Source organism: Meriones unguiculatus, chromosome 21 (assembly GCF_030254825.1).
Source record: "Meriones unguiculatus strain TT.TT164.6M chromosome 21, Bangor_MerUng_6.1, whole genome shotgun sequence".
Taxonomy (NCBI): Eukaryota; Metazoa; Chordata; class Mammalia; order Rodentia; family Muridae; genus Meriones; species Meriones unguiculatus.
Window position 1 is genome coordinate 56,504,138 of NC_083368.1, and position 16,914 is coordinate 56,521,051.

General features: G+C 58.2%; 1 protein-coding gene across 4 annotated transcripts; it reads right to left on the minus strand.

Annotated features, from left to right (window-relative positions):
• Nucleotides 1-530: 530 nt before the first annotated feature.
• Impdh1 (inosine monophosphate dehydrogenase 1) lies at nucleotides 531-16,417 on the minus strand. 4 transcript variants are annotated; one of them, XM_060374138.1, is made up of 16 exons: nucleotides 16,125-16,373; nucleotides 12,125-12,226; nucleotides 9,591-9,639; nucleotides 7,265-7,366; nucleotides 7,083-7,157; nucleotides 6,636-6,842; nucleotides 6,397-6,484; nucleotides 4,858-5,057; nucleotides 4,280-4,370; nucleotides 4,024-4,119; nucleotides 3,232-3,375; nucleotides 2,985-3,129; nucleotides 2,587-2,730; nucleotides 2,407-2,490; nucleotides 1,871-1,887; nucleotides 531-1,279 (listed from the first exon to the last, which is right to left on the minus strand). In XM_060374138.1, the coding sequence occupies exons 1-16, from the start codon at nucleotides 16,292-16,294 to the stop codon at nucleotides 1,179-1,181; spliced, it is 1,815 nt and encodes a 604-aa protein (XP_060230121.1). In that variant the 5' UTR covers nucleotides 16,295-16,373; the 3' UTR covers nucleotides 531-1,178. The 4 variants fall into 4 exon arrangements, with proteins under 4 accessions (XP_060230121.1, XP_060230122.1, XP_021515565.1 ...); XM_060374139.1 differs by having other exon boundaries at nucleotides 12,125-12,223; nucleotides 16,125-16,372; XM_021659890.2 differs by lacking the exon at nucleotides 1,871-1,887 and having other exon boundaries at nucleotides 12,125-12,223; nucleotides 16,125-16,417.
• Nucleotides 16,418-16,914: the final 497 nt, after the last annotated feature.

The window sequence follows — 16,914 nt, forward strand, 5'->3', positions numbered from 1 at the left end:
CACTCACTTCTCTTTTTTGCCAGGGGTGTTTCAAGATTTCTCTGCGTAGCCTTGGCTGTCCTGGCCTTGCTTTGTAGACCAGGCTGGCCTCAAACTCAGAGATTCGCTTGCCTCTGCCTCCCTGAGTGCTGGGATCACAGGTTTTTCAGGGTGTCAACAGGGTCCTATGGAACAGCAGCATTTCTGGGTCATCACCACAAAGCAGGATCTTTCTTACCCTCCGACCTTTCCTGCCACTGGGCCATTCCCACGATAGCTTCCTCTTTGTCCATCTGAGTGGGCACCTCCATTCTGTGCTGCCACCTGCTCAAGGTGGCCGAGGGAGCTGCAAGGAACCCTTCTGGGACACTTTCCGGCCAGCAGGCTCAGACTTCCTGTCACGTGGCCCACCTACATCAGGACGCCCTGAACATGGCTGGCCTCCCCTCCTCATCTTCCTGGAGACGCCATGCCCTGATGGGACTTTCAGGCACTAGCAGGATAGGGGCCAGCCACCCTGAGGGCAAAGGACAGAAACGGGATGCCAGAGATGTTGATAACTGCTTGGTTTATTCAGATTATTTAATATACAATGACACATTGTGACCCCAAAATGTGCAAAGTTAAAGCCTTCGACTGCAGCTGGGAGAGGAGGGCAGGAAGGGTCCACTCGGGGTAGTCAGGAACGAAGGACGGGTGGCCATAAGCAGGCCCTCCCCCAGTTCAGAGATTCGGGGCCCCTGGGAACCTCATGCCAGAGGAAGGGGGCAGAGACCTCCCCCTGGCCTAGGCCCAGAACCCAAGTGCCACATGGCTGAGAGGACAGCAGTCCAGGGATGGGCCAGAGGCAGGGTCTGGAGAGCACCATTTCCTGGGGGAAAGGGGCAGCGAGAGAGAGATGTGCCCTATAGGAGAAGCCAGGGGAGCCACCTTCCCCAGGGGTCAGAGTCGGACACTGGCCCACAGCAGGCTGCAGCAAGAGAGACCTGAGGCAGGCGCAGGGCCTGAGAGCCAAGGCTGACTGGGCTCAGGGTGCCGAAGAAGGGGAGCCCGGAACATCTCACGGGCAGCCTGGCACGGGGAGCTACCTGACTCTGCGGGCTTGCCCGGAGAGGGGCCACAGTCCCCTCAGGGATCCACTTCTCCACTTCTCTCCCTGGAGAGGCGCTGGGGACCCATAGTGCAAATCTGCGGAGCACTCAGTTGTGGAGGGAGGCCGTTCCTGCAGTGGGACCCCGGGGCTCGCTCCCTCCGCTGCTGTGGCCCCCACTGCTGTCCTCAGTACAGCCGCTTCTCGTAACTGCAAAGACAAGCAGGAGGCGACTAAGAAAGGGCATGCGGGCCCCGCTCCCTTCCCACAATCCTCTTGTCCATGCTCCCCCAGACTGGGGAGAGGGCGAGGGGCTGCAGAGCTTGCCTCTCAGCCAGGGGGCTAGAGGAGAGGCAGAGGTGGCCCTGGACCTCTGTCTTCCTTTGGCCAGGGCTCCATAAAAAGCCATGCCAGTCCCAGAGACAGCTACGCTTCCAGCCAATTTCACACCTGAGGGGGCTGTCCTTGGCACCCAGGAGGGAAAGACAGCTCAGGAAAGCACAAACATCCTCATGGAGCAGACTTCCGCTAGCTCAACCTTTGTTACCCTGTTTCCACTGTGGCCCCCATGGATGACTTGGACCCTTCTAGCCCCCGGCCTGCAATGCCAGGCCTCTGCGCCCCACAACGGGATGTGTGTTTTGACTGGATGAGGGGTCATGGTTGGCCACCTCCACACAGTGCTGGCAACGAGGACCAGAAAGGCCCAGCTCCCACCCAGTTCCCATGCTCCCAACCCCCGGCCCACCCAGACTGCCCCTGCTCTAGTCTACGCCTGGCCCCGGCAGCGCAGTTACTTACACGGCAGAAAGGTATAGCTACGGGAGGGTGGGGCAGAAAGAGAGACAGGTTAGATGCCCGCCTACAGTTAGGGAGCTGGGTCCTCTCGACCAGGGCAGGCTGCGTGCCTACAGCTACTGCTGACAACTACTCGGCCCCAACCCGCAGGCACACCAGCACTGGGCCTGGCATCTGTCTCTCTGCCCACTTCCCCACCAGAGGGTTCATGCCTCCGTCTTCTGCCTGCCTGCCTGGGGCCACCGTCAGCAAGAGCCCAACAGCGACAGCCCCACCACCAGCCACCAGGCTTCTTGAGCAAAGCGAGAGCTGGGGAGCCCGGTGGGCTAGCGGCCACACCTCCCATGCCCTGTTCGGGAAGCTGCCCAGAGGGAAGGAAGGAGCAGCCAGCCTGCCTGAGGGCTCACGGCAAGGTTCCAGGGTGGACTGGGCCCTGTCCACAGGTGAGAGAGGCCGTGTGGCCCCTGGAACCTCAGTTTGTCCTTTGAACCTGCCCCACCCGGCACCAGCCAGCAGTGGCCAGGAGGCCGGTCACTTACGAGTGTAGGCCGTGCACGCCGCCCTCTATCTGGGCTGACATGGTCCGCTTCTCAAACTTGAGCTCTCCTGAGTACATCATGGATCTGGGAGGAGGGCAGGGGAATAGGTCAGAACATCCCAGAAAAAAAAGAAGAGGAGGAGAGAGGGAAACCCCCCAAGCCCCCTGCTGCAGCACTCACCGGAGGACAGACAGGCTTTGGGCCCCGATATCCTGGCAGCCGTGCTGGATCCCCGCTATGAGGTAGGGCACAAACTTCTGGATGGAGCCTTTATCCTGGATGGAGCCCGAGACACCCTGTGCGATCTTCACCTTATCCCCCTCACTGCATGGAGGGTGGGGAGGCTGAGCCCAGTAGCCCAAGGCTCAGAGAACCCCACCCTGCCTCTCCAGAGTACAGAGAGAGAGGGGGCCACCCAGGAGGAGGACCCCACAGCAGCCGCAGCCACATACTAGGCTAGAGACAACAGGACCTCCCGGTCGGACAGCCCCTGCTCTGGTCAGCCTCCAGCTGCCACTCACGCAGAAGTGGGACACCACCTCAGGTATCCACCGGAGGTCAACAGCGTGAGGACGAACCTGAAGTATCGTTTCTGGCTGCTGCTGCTCTTCTCCATGGCATCCAGGGAACCCATGCCTCGGTACTTCTTAAGTCTCACCCCGTCTGAGAAGAAGTATTCGCCAGGGGCCTCCGTGGTGGCGGCCAGCAGGGAGCCCATCATGACTGCAGAGGTCAAGGCTGAGGGGTGAATGCCTCCTTCTCCACGACATACCAACCACCCCTCGGCTCCCAGCGCTGCGGCCCGAGCCACGGGGCTTCCCTCACCTGTAGAGGCACCAAGTGCCAGGGCCTTCACCACATGGCCCACGGTCTGGATGCCGCCGTCAGCTATCACCGGCACCCCAAAGCGCCGGGCGTACTCGGCCACCTTGTAGACGGCGGTGCCCTGGGGTCGGCCACAGGCCATCACTGTGGAAAGTGGGATGTACAGGACAGGGAGACAGTCAGTGGTTCCTTCCCCCTTGTGTCAATCATCAGGCATGGACAGAGGATGGTGAGAAATGGTGTTTCTGGGGCCTAGGGTGGGAGCCAACAGTAACAGCAGGGGGTGTCACCCTCGGACCTCATTCTAGTGCCAGCAGCACAGGGACGTGATCAGGGGATCAGTGAGAGCCTCAGACAACAGGGCCCAGGAGGGGGTGGGGCGTCTCTAGCATCAGCTGCTCGGGAGGGGCAGCTTTCTTTGCACTAGCAGCTAAGGCTAGAGTTGTGGTCTTACGGCCTCCTTTGGGATACTGTTTTGCTCTCATATTCCCTCCCACCCCTCCCCCTAGTTCCCCTCTGGAGCCTTGGACCTCCAGACAAGAGTCTCCACAGCTTGTCTGAAAGCAGGCTGGTCCACTCCCAAAACTCCCTCATCTGCCCACAGCTACCTCTTCCCAACAACCATCCCGAGTGAGGGGAAGGCCTGGGCATGGGCCACCCTGAACCGGACACCCGAGGAACACCTAGCGGGCAGACACCGTGTTTCTACAAAACACGAGTGAGGCTGCGAGGCCGTAGTGGACCAGGGTGGCCCTCCACGGCAGCCCTTCCCCCTCCCCCCAGGGTACCCACCTTCCTGGGTGATGCAGATGGAACCACAGCCCATACCCACACGAAGCCCGTCCACACCAGCATCAATCAAGTTCTTGGCCTGGGCTGCTGTCACCACTGGGGACAGAGGAAGCAGACCCAGGAATGTGAGGACAGTGTCCCCACCCTGCCCAGGGATGTCCTGGGGTGGCAGTCTCCCTCCCCCACTTGGGTGCTAACCCAAGCCCGTCCTCCCTGGGCCCGGAACCCGAGCACGGCGGCTGCGGGCCGAACTCACCGTTCCCCCCGATCACCTGCAGGTGGGGGTACTTCTGCTTGATGTGGTGCACCATGGCGATCTGATACACCGAGTTCCCCTGGGAGGAGTCCTGCAGGCGGGGACAAAAGAGCCCAGGCTAGACAGACAAGCCTCCTCGGGGGACGAACCCCCGAACGCTGGCATTAACTCACGGGTGCGGCCAGTTCCTCCGCCACGACAAGCCCATGCCCATGACAAGCACACACCACCAGCAAGTGGCACCGTGAAACTACTCTGAGCCTTAGTTTCCTCATGGACTGCTGGGAATGGCAGCTGTAACTCGAGGAGCTGCTGCAGAAACCACACAAGCAAACGCCCGTAAAGCTGAGCTCCCCGCAGGGCGGGCGGCAGCCCCTCGGCCAATTCGGGTTGTGATTACCGAGGCAAATGAACTTCGATGCGAGGGGACCCCATGGGGAGAGGGCACAGCTTGTTTGGGGCTCTACAACTAGCCTAACTCTGACACTAGAGCAGCAGAGAGAAAAAAGGCGCGGTGGGAGCAAAGGCTCCACAGAGGAGGATGGGCCTCGCCCGTGGGACGCTGGGAATCTCCTTACTAGCACTATGACGTCAGCGCCAGCCTGAGTGAGCAGGTCCAGGCGGTACTTGTCATCTTCGCGGGTGCCTATGGCTGCCCCACACAACAGCTGTTTGTGGGAGTCCTTGGAGGCCAGAGGGTAGTCCCTGTTCTTCTTCAGGTCTGTGCGCGCGATGATGGCCACCAGCTCGTCTTGATCGTTGACTATGGGCAGCTTCCCTGGCCAGGGGGAAAGAGAAGCAGGGTAGGAGGAGGGGATGAATACACACCAGGAGCCACTGAAGTACCTGAGTCAGCTGCTAGGTGACAGCACCCGCCCAGGACCTGGATCTGGACCGAGGAACAGGAAGCAAAGACCCCCATGACCCAAGCCAGTTTCTCAGGTTCTCCCTGCCCCGGTACCTGGGTGGTGGTGGGGATCTGAGCCCAGGCAGCTCTTCACCACCAGGGCCAGGTCAGGGCACAAAGTACCCAGACTAGGGCCTAATGTGAGGCTGCCCAGAGGGTGTGGCATGGGCCTCCCAGTCCACTCCAAACCCCAAAGAACTCTCCACAGTCGACCTGGGAAGCAATAGCCCACGAGAACTTAGCGACTGTCACAGAAACCGCTACCCTACCAAATACATTCAGCCACAGGACTTTCCAGGGACCTTGAGAAGCTAACGGGTAATTTTTTCCTTCCTTTTGGCTTTTGATACAAACGGGTAATTTTTTCCTTCCTTTTGGCTTTTGATACAGGCTCTCACTATGTAGCCCTGGCTGTCCTGGAACTCACTCTGTAGGCCAGGCTCTCTCCTCAAAAAGTAGAGATCCACCCGCCTCTGCCTCCTGAGTGCTGGGATTAACGGCAGGTGCCACCACACTCGGCTTACATGGGTGAATCTCAAAGACAAGGTCTCACTATGTATCCTCGTACCTCAATTCCTCCTTCCTCTCCCGATGAGTGCCGCCACGCACTACTCTCATGTGTAATTCTTTTTAAAGTTGTGTGTACACAAAGGTACTCGTGGGAAGGCCTGAGAACTTGCCAGAGGGGGTTCCCTCCTTCGCACCCCTGGGTCCCTGGGGTAGAACTCAGGGTGGCCGGCGTCTACACCCACTGATCCCCCTTGCTGGCCCTCGAGTACCTCGATTCTTTCCACAGGTGGGGGTGTAGAAGGCAGCACCCCCCCCCCAGGCCTTTGCTTTACTTTGCTTTACTAAGGATGGAACCTAGGACCTCTGTGCTAAAGGAGTGTTCTGCCACAGACCACGCCCTCAGCCTTTCCCAGACTTCTAAGACCAGAGGGCTCTTTCGGCGCCTCTCAGGACTAGTTTGGGGGGCGTGCTGAGTTAGGAATGTCCTTCTCTAAGCAGAAAGCAGAGTATCTGGGACCCTGCTCTGGACTGCCCAGGGTTATTCAGGCTTTCCGAGAGACCCAGCCTCCTCACTGGGCCAGCTTGAGAGGCTGAGAAGTTACAGAAATCCTACTGTGCGGGGAGCCAGCTGGGCGTCCACTGAGAAACTACAGAAGTCCTACTGCGCAGGAAGTCGGGCTGGGCGTCCGCTCCCCGGTACCTTTCTTGCTACGCTGCAGTATCTCATTTGCCTCTTTCAACGTCACACCTGCCGGAGCCACCACCAGCTCGAGCCGCGGCGTCATCACCTGTGGGGCCAGGAACATTTGCCTGCAGGTTGGCAGGTGAGAGAGAAGGAGCCAGGCCCCCCTGTGGTCCCGGGCCATAGGCACCAGTCTGGGGCCCCCAGGGTGGAGCTCCCTCTGGGCTGCAGTTCTGCCTTCCCTGCCCTGCAGGCACCTCACTGAGGAGGGTGGTGTGGTCCTTCTCCGCGAGGAAGTCGATGTCTCGGGAGGTGACGATGCCCACCAGCTTGCTCCCCATGGTGCCCGTGGCCGTGATGGGGATCCCAGAGAAGCCATGTTGTATCTTGGCCTCCAGGACATCACCCACAGTATGTGAAGGGCTCAGGACCACGGGGTCTGTGATGAAGCCTTGTTCAAACTTCTGTAGACAAAAAGAGGAGGAAAGAGCTGCAAGACATCCAAAAGCGGCACGCATGCAGCCTGCCACGAGGGACAAAGGGGACCCTGACGTGCCACTGAGAAGCTAGAGCCCTCGCCGGGGCGAGGACCAATGGGAAAGGAGGGCTGAGCCCATATTGTAAGGAAGGGCACCTAGTGTGCACAGCAGTTAGCTGATGGATGAAGCAGGCTGCATCTTTTGGAGGGTAGGACCAGTACTTGCCTTGACCTTTCGTACTTCATTGGCCTGGAATTCTGGGGTGCAGTTGTGGTGAATGAAACCAATTCCTCCCATGAGCTGGTATGGTAAGAGCCAAGGGTTAGCCTCCTCCATCCTGCCCATTTGCACTGCCCATCCCTGTTCAGTCCAGTCCCCTCCCCCAGCGCCCCAGCCGAGAGACTCACAGCCATCGCAATGGCCATGTCAGCCTCTGTCACGGTGTCCATGGGAGAAGAGATCAGCGGTGTCTTCAGTGTAATCTTCCGGGTCAGGGCTGACGTCAGGTCCTAAGGATGGAGGCACAGTCCACTGAAAGGTTTTATCCACTGGAGAGATATCCGCCAAGGCCAGGCCTGGGGACACAGCAGGGAGCAGTGCAGCTCTGGGGGAGCTGACCATCCCACTTGACAGTCACAAAGGCTGCCAGGCCTCTCAGTAGAGGGAGGGAAAATACCAACCCAACCCACAAAACTTCAAAACTTACCCTGCCTATAAGATGTGCAGGGATGAAAACAGAGTAGATAGAGTGGACACTAAGGGAAGGTCCAACCAATGCCTGGCCCAGCCAAAGTCCCACCCCACTGGAGAGAGCCAACCCCTGACCATGAACGGTACTCTGCTATGGTTACAGATGGGAGCCTATCAGAGTCGTCCTCTGAGGAGCTCCACCCAGCAGCACCTTGAAGCAGATGCTGAGACTCACAGCCAAACATTGGGTGAGGCACAGGGAGCCTTGTGGAAAGTGGAGGGAAGGAGAAGAGGACCTGGAGGGGACAGGCGCATCGCAGGACCAACAGGGTCAACCAACAAGGGCCCAGAGGGGCTTCTGAGACTAAGGCACCAACCAAGGACCATGCATGGGCTGGACCGAGGCCCCTACAGATACAGCTGATGGGCAGCTCAGGCCTCATGTGGGTTCCCTAATAAGGGGAGCAAGAGACATGAACTCTCTTGCCAGCTTTTCAATCACTTCCCCCTGGAGGGACTGCCTTGCCAGGCCACAGGGGCAGAGGACATGCTCAGCCCTGATACAACTTGATGAGCTGGGGTGGACAGGAAGAGGAGCTGCCCTTTTCTGAGGAATAGGGGAAGGGGAGTGAGGAGGGAAAAGGAGGGTGGGACTGGGAGGTGAGGAGGGACGGGGCTATGACCAGGATGCAAAGTGATTAAATAAATTAATTTAAAAATTACCCTCGGGCATTGTATACGATGTATATACAATATAAATTAATTTCAGTTTAGATTTAGGCTCATTCCCAACAGTTCACACTACACAAATGCAAAGGTTCCTAAAACTCTGAGCGCACTTGGTCTTGAGTGTCTGGGAAAAGACTCCGTGTAAACACAGCTGTAGGCTGGACCTGGACCTGGCTAGACCTCGACACTCCTGAGATTCAGGCCAATTACTGATCTAGTCCCCAGACCTCCAAACAAACTCTGCTTTATAACTTGAGAGACCCTGAAACACATCACAGTGTGCGAGCAGAAGCCTTTGCCCACCCACACCTAGATAACCACACCTTCTCCTCTCCCATCATGCCCCGAGCAGCTGCCACCTTCCTGACAGAGGCCATCACGCAAGGAGACCCTTCATTACAAGGCAGACAGCTTTCTGGTCCCTCTTCCTAGCAACCAACCAGTCTGGCGTTAAGCCAGGATGCACAACAACCTTTGTTAAACCAAGCGGCTAGAGCAGGAAGCCTTCCCGATTGCTATCATAAGGGAACAACCAGAATAGTCCAAATCCCCCCAATATGTCTGGGTCAGCTCTAACCTCAAGCCAAGCCCGGGTTTCCTCAATATGTAAATGATCCAGGCATGTGCAGGCTCTCAGGCCCTTTGTGAGCACGGACAAGAATAAACAGAAATAACAAGGGAAATGAGTGTTTTAAACAGGCACGAGTTCAAGAACCAATCACTGCGCTTTTCCCTAAACTGTCCTCCACTGCCTTCTCTGCTTGCCTTGGCCTAATCATTCACTGATTTGGTTCAGTGCTAGCCCCTCGTGGAAAGCAAGGCATCGGGCTGTGCTTCTTCGTATCGGTCCAAACTCCTCCCTGACCATCCCCCAAGCCCAGTCCTGCTCCTTCAAACCCTCTTGCCAGCTCTCGTCCCTTACGGGTGAATGCCCAGTCACTGAACGCTGTATTCAAAGTGCTCATAATTTCAGAGCACAGTCCTTGCTCAGCATTTCAGACAGCAGCTAATCCTTACTGTCTATATAATAACGCAGCCACACCCAGGCCTTCTCCTCACAGGACCTTTTCTGAGACTACCCTCCAACCTCTTCAGTGACAGAGCATCCCTAAGCCTGTGCAAGGCTGCCACTCAACACTCTCCAGGATCTCCCGAAGCCCAGCTGCCTCTGCCCCACCAGCCATATTCCTTTGCTCTGTGTCCTTCCACAATAAGGGCAGTAGGCAACAGCACATTCCCAAGGAAAGCCTCTCCCACAACCCGCCCTGGAACAAAATTCCAGTCCCCTCCCTGAGGCAGAGGACGCGCACTTACCACCTCATCAGCTATGAAGTCTATGAATCCTGGGAGGATCAGGAAGTCGCTGTGAAGAGAGAATGAGAATGAGTGGTGGGCAGGATGCACTGGAGCACCAGGGGCTGGGGTTCTAAGGTTGGCAGCAGGGTGGGGGCGGGCAGAGGAGCAGAGAGGCTGGAACCCGCCGACTCTGCTGTCACAGCACCGGGAGTCTTCCTCACTACCCACATAATGTCCTGATGGCTTCAGCCTTAAGAACTAGAGTCAGAACGGTGGGCCTACAGATCTGGAGGTCGCCCAGAGTCTGGACACAGACGCTCCTTATACGGTCGCACAAAAGACACAAGACTTGTCTCTGAAGGCTTCTCGATCTGTCGTCTTCTAATTCATTTATTTATTTGTACAGACGGGTTTTGTGTAGTGTGGCCTGGCCTGTAGCTGAGGATAATACAGGCCCGTGCCACCACGCCCGGCTTCCCTTTCCCCTTTTGAAACAGCATTTCACCATGTTGTCTAAAATGACCTTGAGCTCATGGTCCTCTTGTCTCAGCCTTCTGGGACTACAACTATGTGCCATCCAGGCCAGGTTTGAGATTTCTGCCTGGGCATGTGTGGTGGCGCAGGCCTTTAATCCCAGCATCCAGCACTCAAACAGGCAGGTGGATCTGTGAGTCTGGGGCCAGCCTGGTCTACAGAGAGAATTCCAGGCCACCCAGCATATACTACTATATACAGTATATGCTGTCTCAAACCAACAACAACAAACAAAGATTTCTTAGTCTTAACAAAAGCAAACAATGATTCAATAAAAAAAAACAGAACCTACGTGGGAATGGTGGCTCATTCCTATAGTAGGATTTAGGGAGGTAGAGGCAGAAGGGTAGGGCTTGAGGCCAGTCTGGGCTACACGAGATCCTGTTTCAAAAAAAACAAAACAACAACAGCAAAATAAGAAAGGATCTGGGTTGAGGATGTGACTCAGTAGCAAGAGCGTTTGCATATTGTGTACAAGGCCCTAGGTTTGGTTCCCAGCGCTGTAAGATAAAAAGAAAACACAGACTCTGAAAATAAGTTTACAATGCGACACGGCCCAAGTACAACCCAGCACGGCACAAGGCCAGGGTTGCTGAGTCACACAAGGTTCAAAGCAGCCGGAGGGACCCCAGAGAGCTGAGCTCAGGGCATGTTCTGACAGAGCAGGCGCTGGGACAGGAGCAGTGGACACACATGGGACAGCCAGAAGTCCACACAACTGCAGCCAGCCAGAGCATGGTGGCGGCCAACCCAGTGATGCTATGGGCACAGTCTACCTGAGTCACAGCAAACTTCGACAGACACACTCCAAAGCAAATGCCCCAACCTGAGAAACCTGAGCCCATCTAAGCAAAGCAGGAGGCACTTCCGTTCGGGGAACAGCAGCCATAGGGCAGATAGGAGTACTGGGATTAATTTACCGCCGGGCCTAGGAAGAAACTTTTAAGACTTTTCCCTTTAAACTCCCCTAGGAGAGTAGCAAAAATCCTATCAAAGATATAAACCCCTCTCTCATCATCAAACACCACCAGAGCAGCAGCAAAGAATTGTTATCCCACCTTGACCTCCCTTGGCAGCCCCTTGCCCTTTGCGGCTCATTTAAGAGGCCAGAGAAGAAATACTGGGTCTGGGCCCACTGGCATCTTCAAGATAAAAATCATCCTTCACCCGTGGGCTCCTCGGGAGTGATGGGGACATCGCCTGACAAGCAGGAATGCTTATGAGCCAGGGTAGAGATGCCAGGTGCCAGGCCCCGGATGCTACTGAACTCTCCAGCACCACGACTCTGCCCAAGTCAAGGGCTCGGATGCTCTTTCCTGGCAGGGACACCGTCCTGCGGCCAGGAGACACAGCTAGTGCCAGGCCTGCAGGGAGAACTGGCCTAGGGCCCACAGGAAAATGCAAACTAAGCTTAAGGCAGGCAGGTAGGTCTCCACCTTTCTCCAAACTGCCACGTGGAGTGGGCTTGAAGGGCGGGCACAGAATATTCACGGAGGGCACCGGCCCTAACCTGTAGGCAGGCAGAGTGCAAGTAAGGAGGCCTAGACTGGGCACGGAAGGAAAGGGCCACCCTGCTGCCCGCGGGGCCCTTCTGGGGGTTGTTCTTCGGCCAGCTGGCTGAGATGGGAACCTGGGACCTCCCTGCTTTCACGGTGAGGCTCGAGGAAGGCATCCTGGACCATGCTGGCAAAAGTCTCCCTAGAACGGCCACTTCTCACTTGCCCGCATGCTCCAAGGTCTCCCCAGGGGGGCCAAGACGCTCAGGAGAGGAGCAAGGGGGCAGGCTGGCCTCGGATCCGGCCAGTTATCGGTCAGGGCTCCCCGGGCGGCGATGTCGCTGTGCCACGTCCCTCTCTATTCTCGGTGCGAGCCTCCTTCCTTCCCTGCCCAGCCCCCCACTGGCCCCAAGTCACTCTTATTGGGCGAGGGCATTAGGGCGTCAGCGGGGGACAGCCGTGCACGTGCGGGGCCGGGGCCGGCGGCGCGCGCGCCCAGGTGGGGCCGAGCCCCGCGCTTACTTGTAGGTGAGGCCGTCGGCGTTGGCAAAGAGCTGCTGCGCGGTGAGCCCATCCTCGGGGACGTAGCCGGTGCCGCCGCTGATCAGGTAGTCCGCCATGCTGCTGGGAGACACCGCGACCCGACATAAACACCCGCGCGGGCCGCCCCGCCGCCGCCGCCGCTGACGCGCACCGAGGCCACGCTGCCGCCGTGGGCCGGGGGCGGGGGCTGCGGCTGCGGAGGGAGGCCCCGGGCACCGCCCTCTCCTCCAGCCCCTCCTTCGGGGACCGCTGCCTCCGCCCCTCGCCGCACAAAGGCCCTGCCCGGCTCGCCGGCTGCCGCTGCCGCGCGCAACGCCCCAGCACCCACAACGGTACCTCCACTCTGGCGACAGGCGCGGCGGTGGCGCGCAGGATGTGAGGCCAGAGAAAGAGGGGCCGGCAAGCCAAGCGGAGACACGCCCCCTTCTGCTCTCCGGCGTGCGCCCCGAAGCCCGGCAGAGCTCCTCACGGGGCTCGGCCCTGGTCCTTAGGTCCCTTCGGCCACTGAGCCCCGTAGCCTACCCTAGCGGTACCTCTCACACGGTTCTGCCTTTTCCAGCAGTCATTCTCCCGACCCTGATGAAATTCCAGAGCCCTGAAGTACCAATCTGAACTCAGGATCCCCTAACTCATAGGAGACAGGCCCCGACCCCACACAATTCCTAAGGAGCAAGCATGTTTTAACAACACCCTTGACATTTGAGCCCTTAGCAGTCTTCAAAGCACTTTTCATAAACTAGCACCATCTTTTTCTTTTTTTGTGGGGTAGAGGGTAGTCCTTGGCTGTCCTAGACTTGGCTTTGTAGACCAGGCTGGTCTTGAACTCAGAGATCTGCCTGCCTCTGCCTCCTGAGTGCTGGAATTACAGGCACGCTTGGCTAGTTCACAATCTGTTAATTGACAGTTGTTGGGTCTCTTCATGCATAGTGCAAAGCCTACAGTTCAAGAGGGAAGGGGCTCTATTTCCAGTCCCAGACCACACACACACACAGACACACACACACACAGACACAGACACACCCACACCCACGCACGCACGTGCACACACACATACACACGTACGCACGCGCGCACACACACACACACACACACACACACACACGGCTCATCCTCAGCTCCTGAAAGAGCTGGAGACTAGGAAGGCTGGTGGAGAGAAACAAGTTTGTTTTGATTTGGGACCGAAATGTGGGGTGGGAAGTCAGAGAAGGCTCAAAGGTTTGGGGCGCTGGCATAAACAAGGGCAGAAGCGGCCAGTTTTAAAGTTTTTCCCACAGGAGAACTTTGGTGGCCAGTTCTGAGCGGCCAGCAAGACCCAGATTTCAGTCTGGGAGACAGTAAGACCAGGTAGCAAGTCCGGTGACACGGAGGAAGGTGAGGTGGCCGGAGCTGCTGTTGCTACTCCCAGATCAATAACTTTCCCCCCAGCTGCCAGCCTGAGGTTCCCACGGGTCTGGAGAAAAACAAGGTGACAGGGAGACACTGCCACAAGAGCCACGTGGCTGCTTTCCTCCCCACCCCAGGAAGGCCGGGTTTGTTTACCTCTCAACAGTGTGGTGACAGCCAGGCCCAGGGGAGCCTTGGCTTCCAAGCCACCAGGCTCTCTGGGGTGCCCAGCCTCCCCAGCGATGCCCCCGGGACCCCGCCAGGAAAACACAGGCTGTTCCATCCATGTGCAGGGGGAGAGTCTCCCATAGAGCTCAGAGTATTACAGAAGATTTGCAGATGTCTTCTTGGCTCTTGGGAAGTGGGAATAATACAGCAGACCACAATCTTCCCCCGTCACCAAAGGAGCCCAGAGGTCAGGGCCTGGTGTGAGCTCTGAAGGTCCCAGGGCACCAGAAAGGAGAGGAGACTGCTGCGCTCCTGGCAAAGCAGGGATTGGGGTAGGCTTGCCGGGGCACCCTCCGGTTCTTCAGCGCTCAGAGGTTCACTCTAGAAGCCTGGGCCACATAGCAGCCAGCGTCAGAGCCTCTCACTCGCTACCAATAGTCGGAGCAGTGAGACCAGCCGGAGGATGCACCGTGCTCATCCTGAACACAGAAGGAACAGCCACCATGTCAGTCATAGGCTCTGAGCAGGGCCCGCTCCAGTGGTCTCTCCGTGTTCCTAAGGAGCCGGCTGTGGGTCACTACTCTCTACAGCATGAGTCAGGACTGGCTCTGGCTCAGGGTTCAGCCAAGGCTGGGGCCCAGGAGAGCAGCTGGGTTCTAGCACCTTAGGTAACGTTAATGTGACATCTGCCCCGGCACATTGGGCCTCAGGAGAGAAGACTGGCAGGCTGGGCTGTGGGGAGGGTCACCTTGTCAATGAGCACGGACTTCAGGGCCCCATGCCCCTCCTGCTCTGACCTGTATCGGAGCGTCATTACTCTAAGCTCCTGGGCTCAAGGCTGGGTTAGGCTGTCCTTTTCTAGAGACCTAATCCATCCCCCTGGCTTCCCTCCCCCTCTTCCTGCAATTCCCCAGCTGCTTCCTCCGTGGGGAGGAGACACCAGGCAACCAGCGGACCTCTTCAACAGCAAGGAAGGGCAGCTGGTCCCAGGAGACTCCCCACCTCGCAGCTTCAAGGGCAGGGGGCAGGTCCAAGCCAGCTGCTGGGGGAATAGGGAATACTGTCCAGCAGGGCACTGAAGTTCAGGCAGGCAGCCCAGAGGACTCTTTCTGATCTGAGGCTGTTTAGAGGAACAAGAGTGCAAAACACATTTAGGGGCGAAAAGGTAATGACAACATTAGCATTGTTGAGCTGGGATAAGGGGGCAGAGCTCAGCCACATTCGAGCCAGAGACCACTAACGCTGGACCTAAGCCCGGTGTTTCTCTTAGAACCCTTGCCTCTTCCTCCAGCTCCAGGCCTGCGGGGATTGAGCCTCAAACTGCCTGGCTGGGGCTCAGGTTTTACACAGGCTCTTTCGAGCCTTAGCTGGGGGCAGGAGGGTGTGAGATTGGCACTGTCCCTTTGGGGCCGCAGTACATCAGGAGAAGGGCTGATGGCGCCTGAGCTCTGGAATAGCATTCCACAGGGCTAGTACTCCTTCCCCCCAAACGGCAGCACCTCTCTGTAACCCAAGCCCTCCAACCCAGACTTCTACTATATGAAGACGGCTCGGGGCTGCCCACGCCTAAGTCCGCCCTAAAGAGCCAGCCTGCAATGGCAAGAGGCGCTGGGCTTGGCAGCTCCTAAAGCCGTTCAAAGTTCTTCCATGAGCGACCAGACCCTGGGCAGACTACCTGGCTAATTCCCCAGACCACCCTCCCTGCCAAACCCAGCTGCCAGGTCACCTCCCAAGCTGCTGGGCACCAGCAGATGGACTAGAGAAAGAAGTCCAAATCCCTTGCACCGGAAGGACAGCAGGACTGCATTTCAAACTGCAATACAATCCAGAGATTAGCCGATGTCTCTTTTTCCAGCTACTTCCCTTGAGGCCCAGTTCACTGCCCCACTCTTTCTCCAGCGACCCTCCCTCACTGCCTTCCGGACCCTTGAGTCTTCGGAGGGAGGGACAGTGGCAGCCTCACTAGATCTCAGAGCAACCCCCTCCTCCTGGTCCTAGGGAGACACTCAACCGGAACACACACACCTACTCAAGACAGTTCTAGGAAGAAGAGCGAGCCGAGGAGGAAGCGACGCTGGCCCGGGACTCCAACAAGCACTATTTGTACCCGAGGTCGGGGCCACCTGCACCAAGCGTCCCGGACTGTGCAGTCGGCGTGCTAGGTCGGATCCCGATATAAAATCTCAGGGAGCGATACTACAACCTGCGCCCTCTCCCCTGCCGCCAGGAGTAACCCAGCACCCAACTCTTTGCACGGTGCCCGCTTGCGTCCTCCAGCCAGAGCCGGGTGTCCCGGGAAGTTACAAGCGCAGGCGGTGGAGGGGACCCGGCCGCGGCCTCCCCGCCGCGCCTCGGGTCTCCCGGCGCCGCCGCACCCTTCTCTGCCGCCCGCCCCGGATGCGCCCGCGCGCTCTGCCCTGGGCGTCACCTCTCCGGCTCGTAGCCGGCCTGCAGCAGGCGGGCGCTGTACCGCTGCGCCGCGGTCTCATGTCCGGGGTGCTGCCGGGCTCCGGGCTCCGGGGCAGCAGCGGCTCCGCCTCCCTGCAGCGGCGGCGAGAACAGCCCAGCCTCTGGCGGGGGCGAGAGAGGCTCCTCCATGCCATGCGGAGGGCACAGCTCTGCGCGGCGGGAGCCTCTCCGCGTGGAGGCTCCCGGACCAGGCTGGGCAATAAGAGCCCCAGTCCGCCCCGGGAGGGGGCGGGGTCGTGGGCGGGGTCTTCTGCGCGGGGCGGGACGGGGCTCTGGCGGAGCTGGTTAAGGGGTCCTGGAGTCCACCGGGCTCCGCCCTGGCACCACACTCCGCTCCGCCCCTATGAGCTGCCACTCAGGCTCAGAGTAGATGGGCAGATGGCGAGGTGGAGCGACTTTTGTGTTCTCTAAGGACCCAACTGAGGAGGGCCTCCGCTGTACCCTGTCTCCTGGACCTTCTAGACTCTCCTGGCTTCATCTGAGGAAAAGGAGCGCAAACGCCAGGCTAAAGATTCTTAGGCCAAGAGCATGCCATGGCCTCTTGGAGCGCTTCCAAACGCAGCCAGCAGTCCTGGGTGAGAGAGGTGTTGTGGGGACACTCCATCAGGCCCTGCTTATTCAACAAACGCCACCACGTACGAGAAGAAGAGAGATTTCTAATTTTAACTCAGAACATGGCTGTTCTGGCAAGAGATCAATCCGAAGACCTTCTAGGTCTGTGTGATCTGGCTGGAATACAAACACGCCTT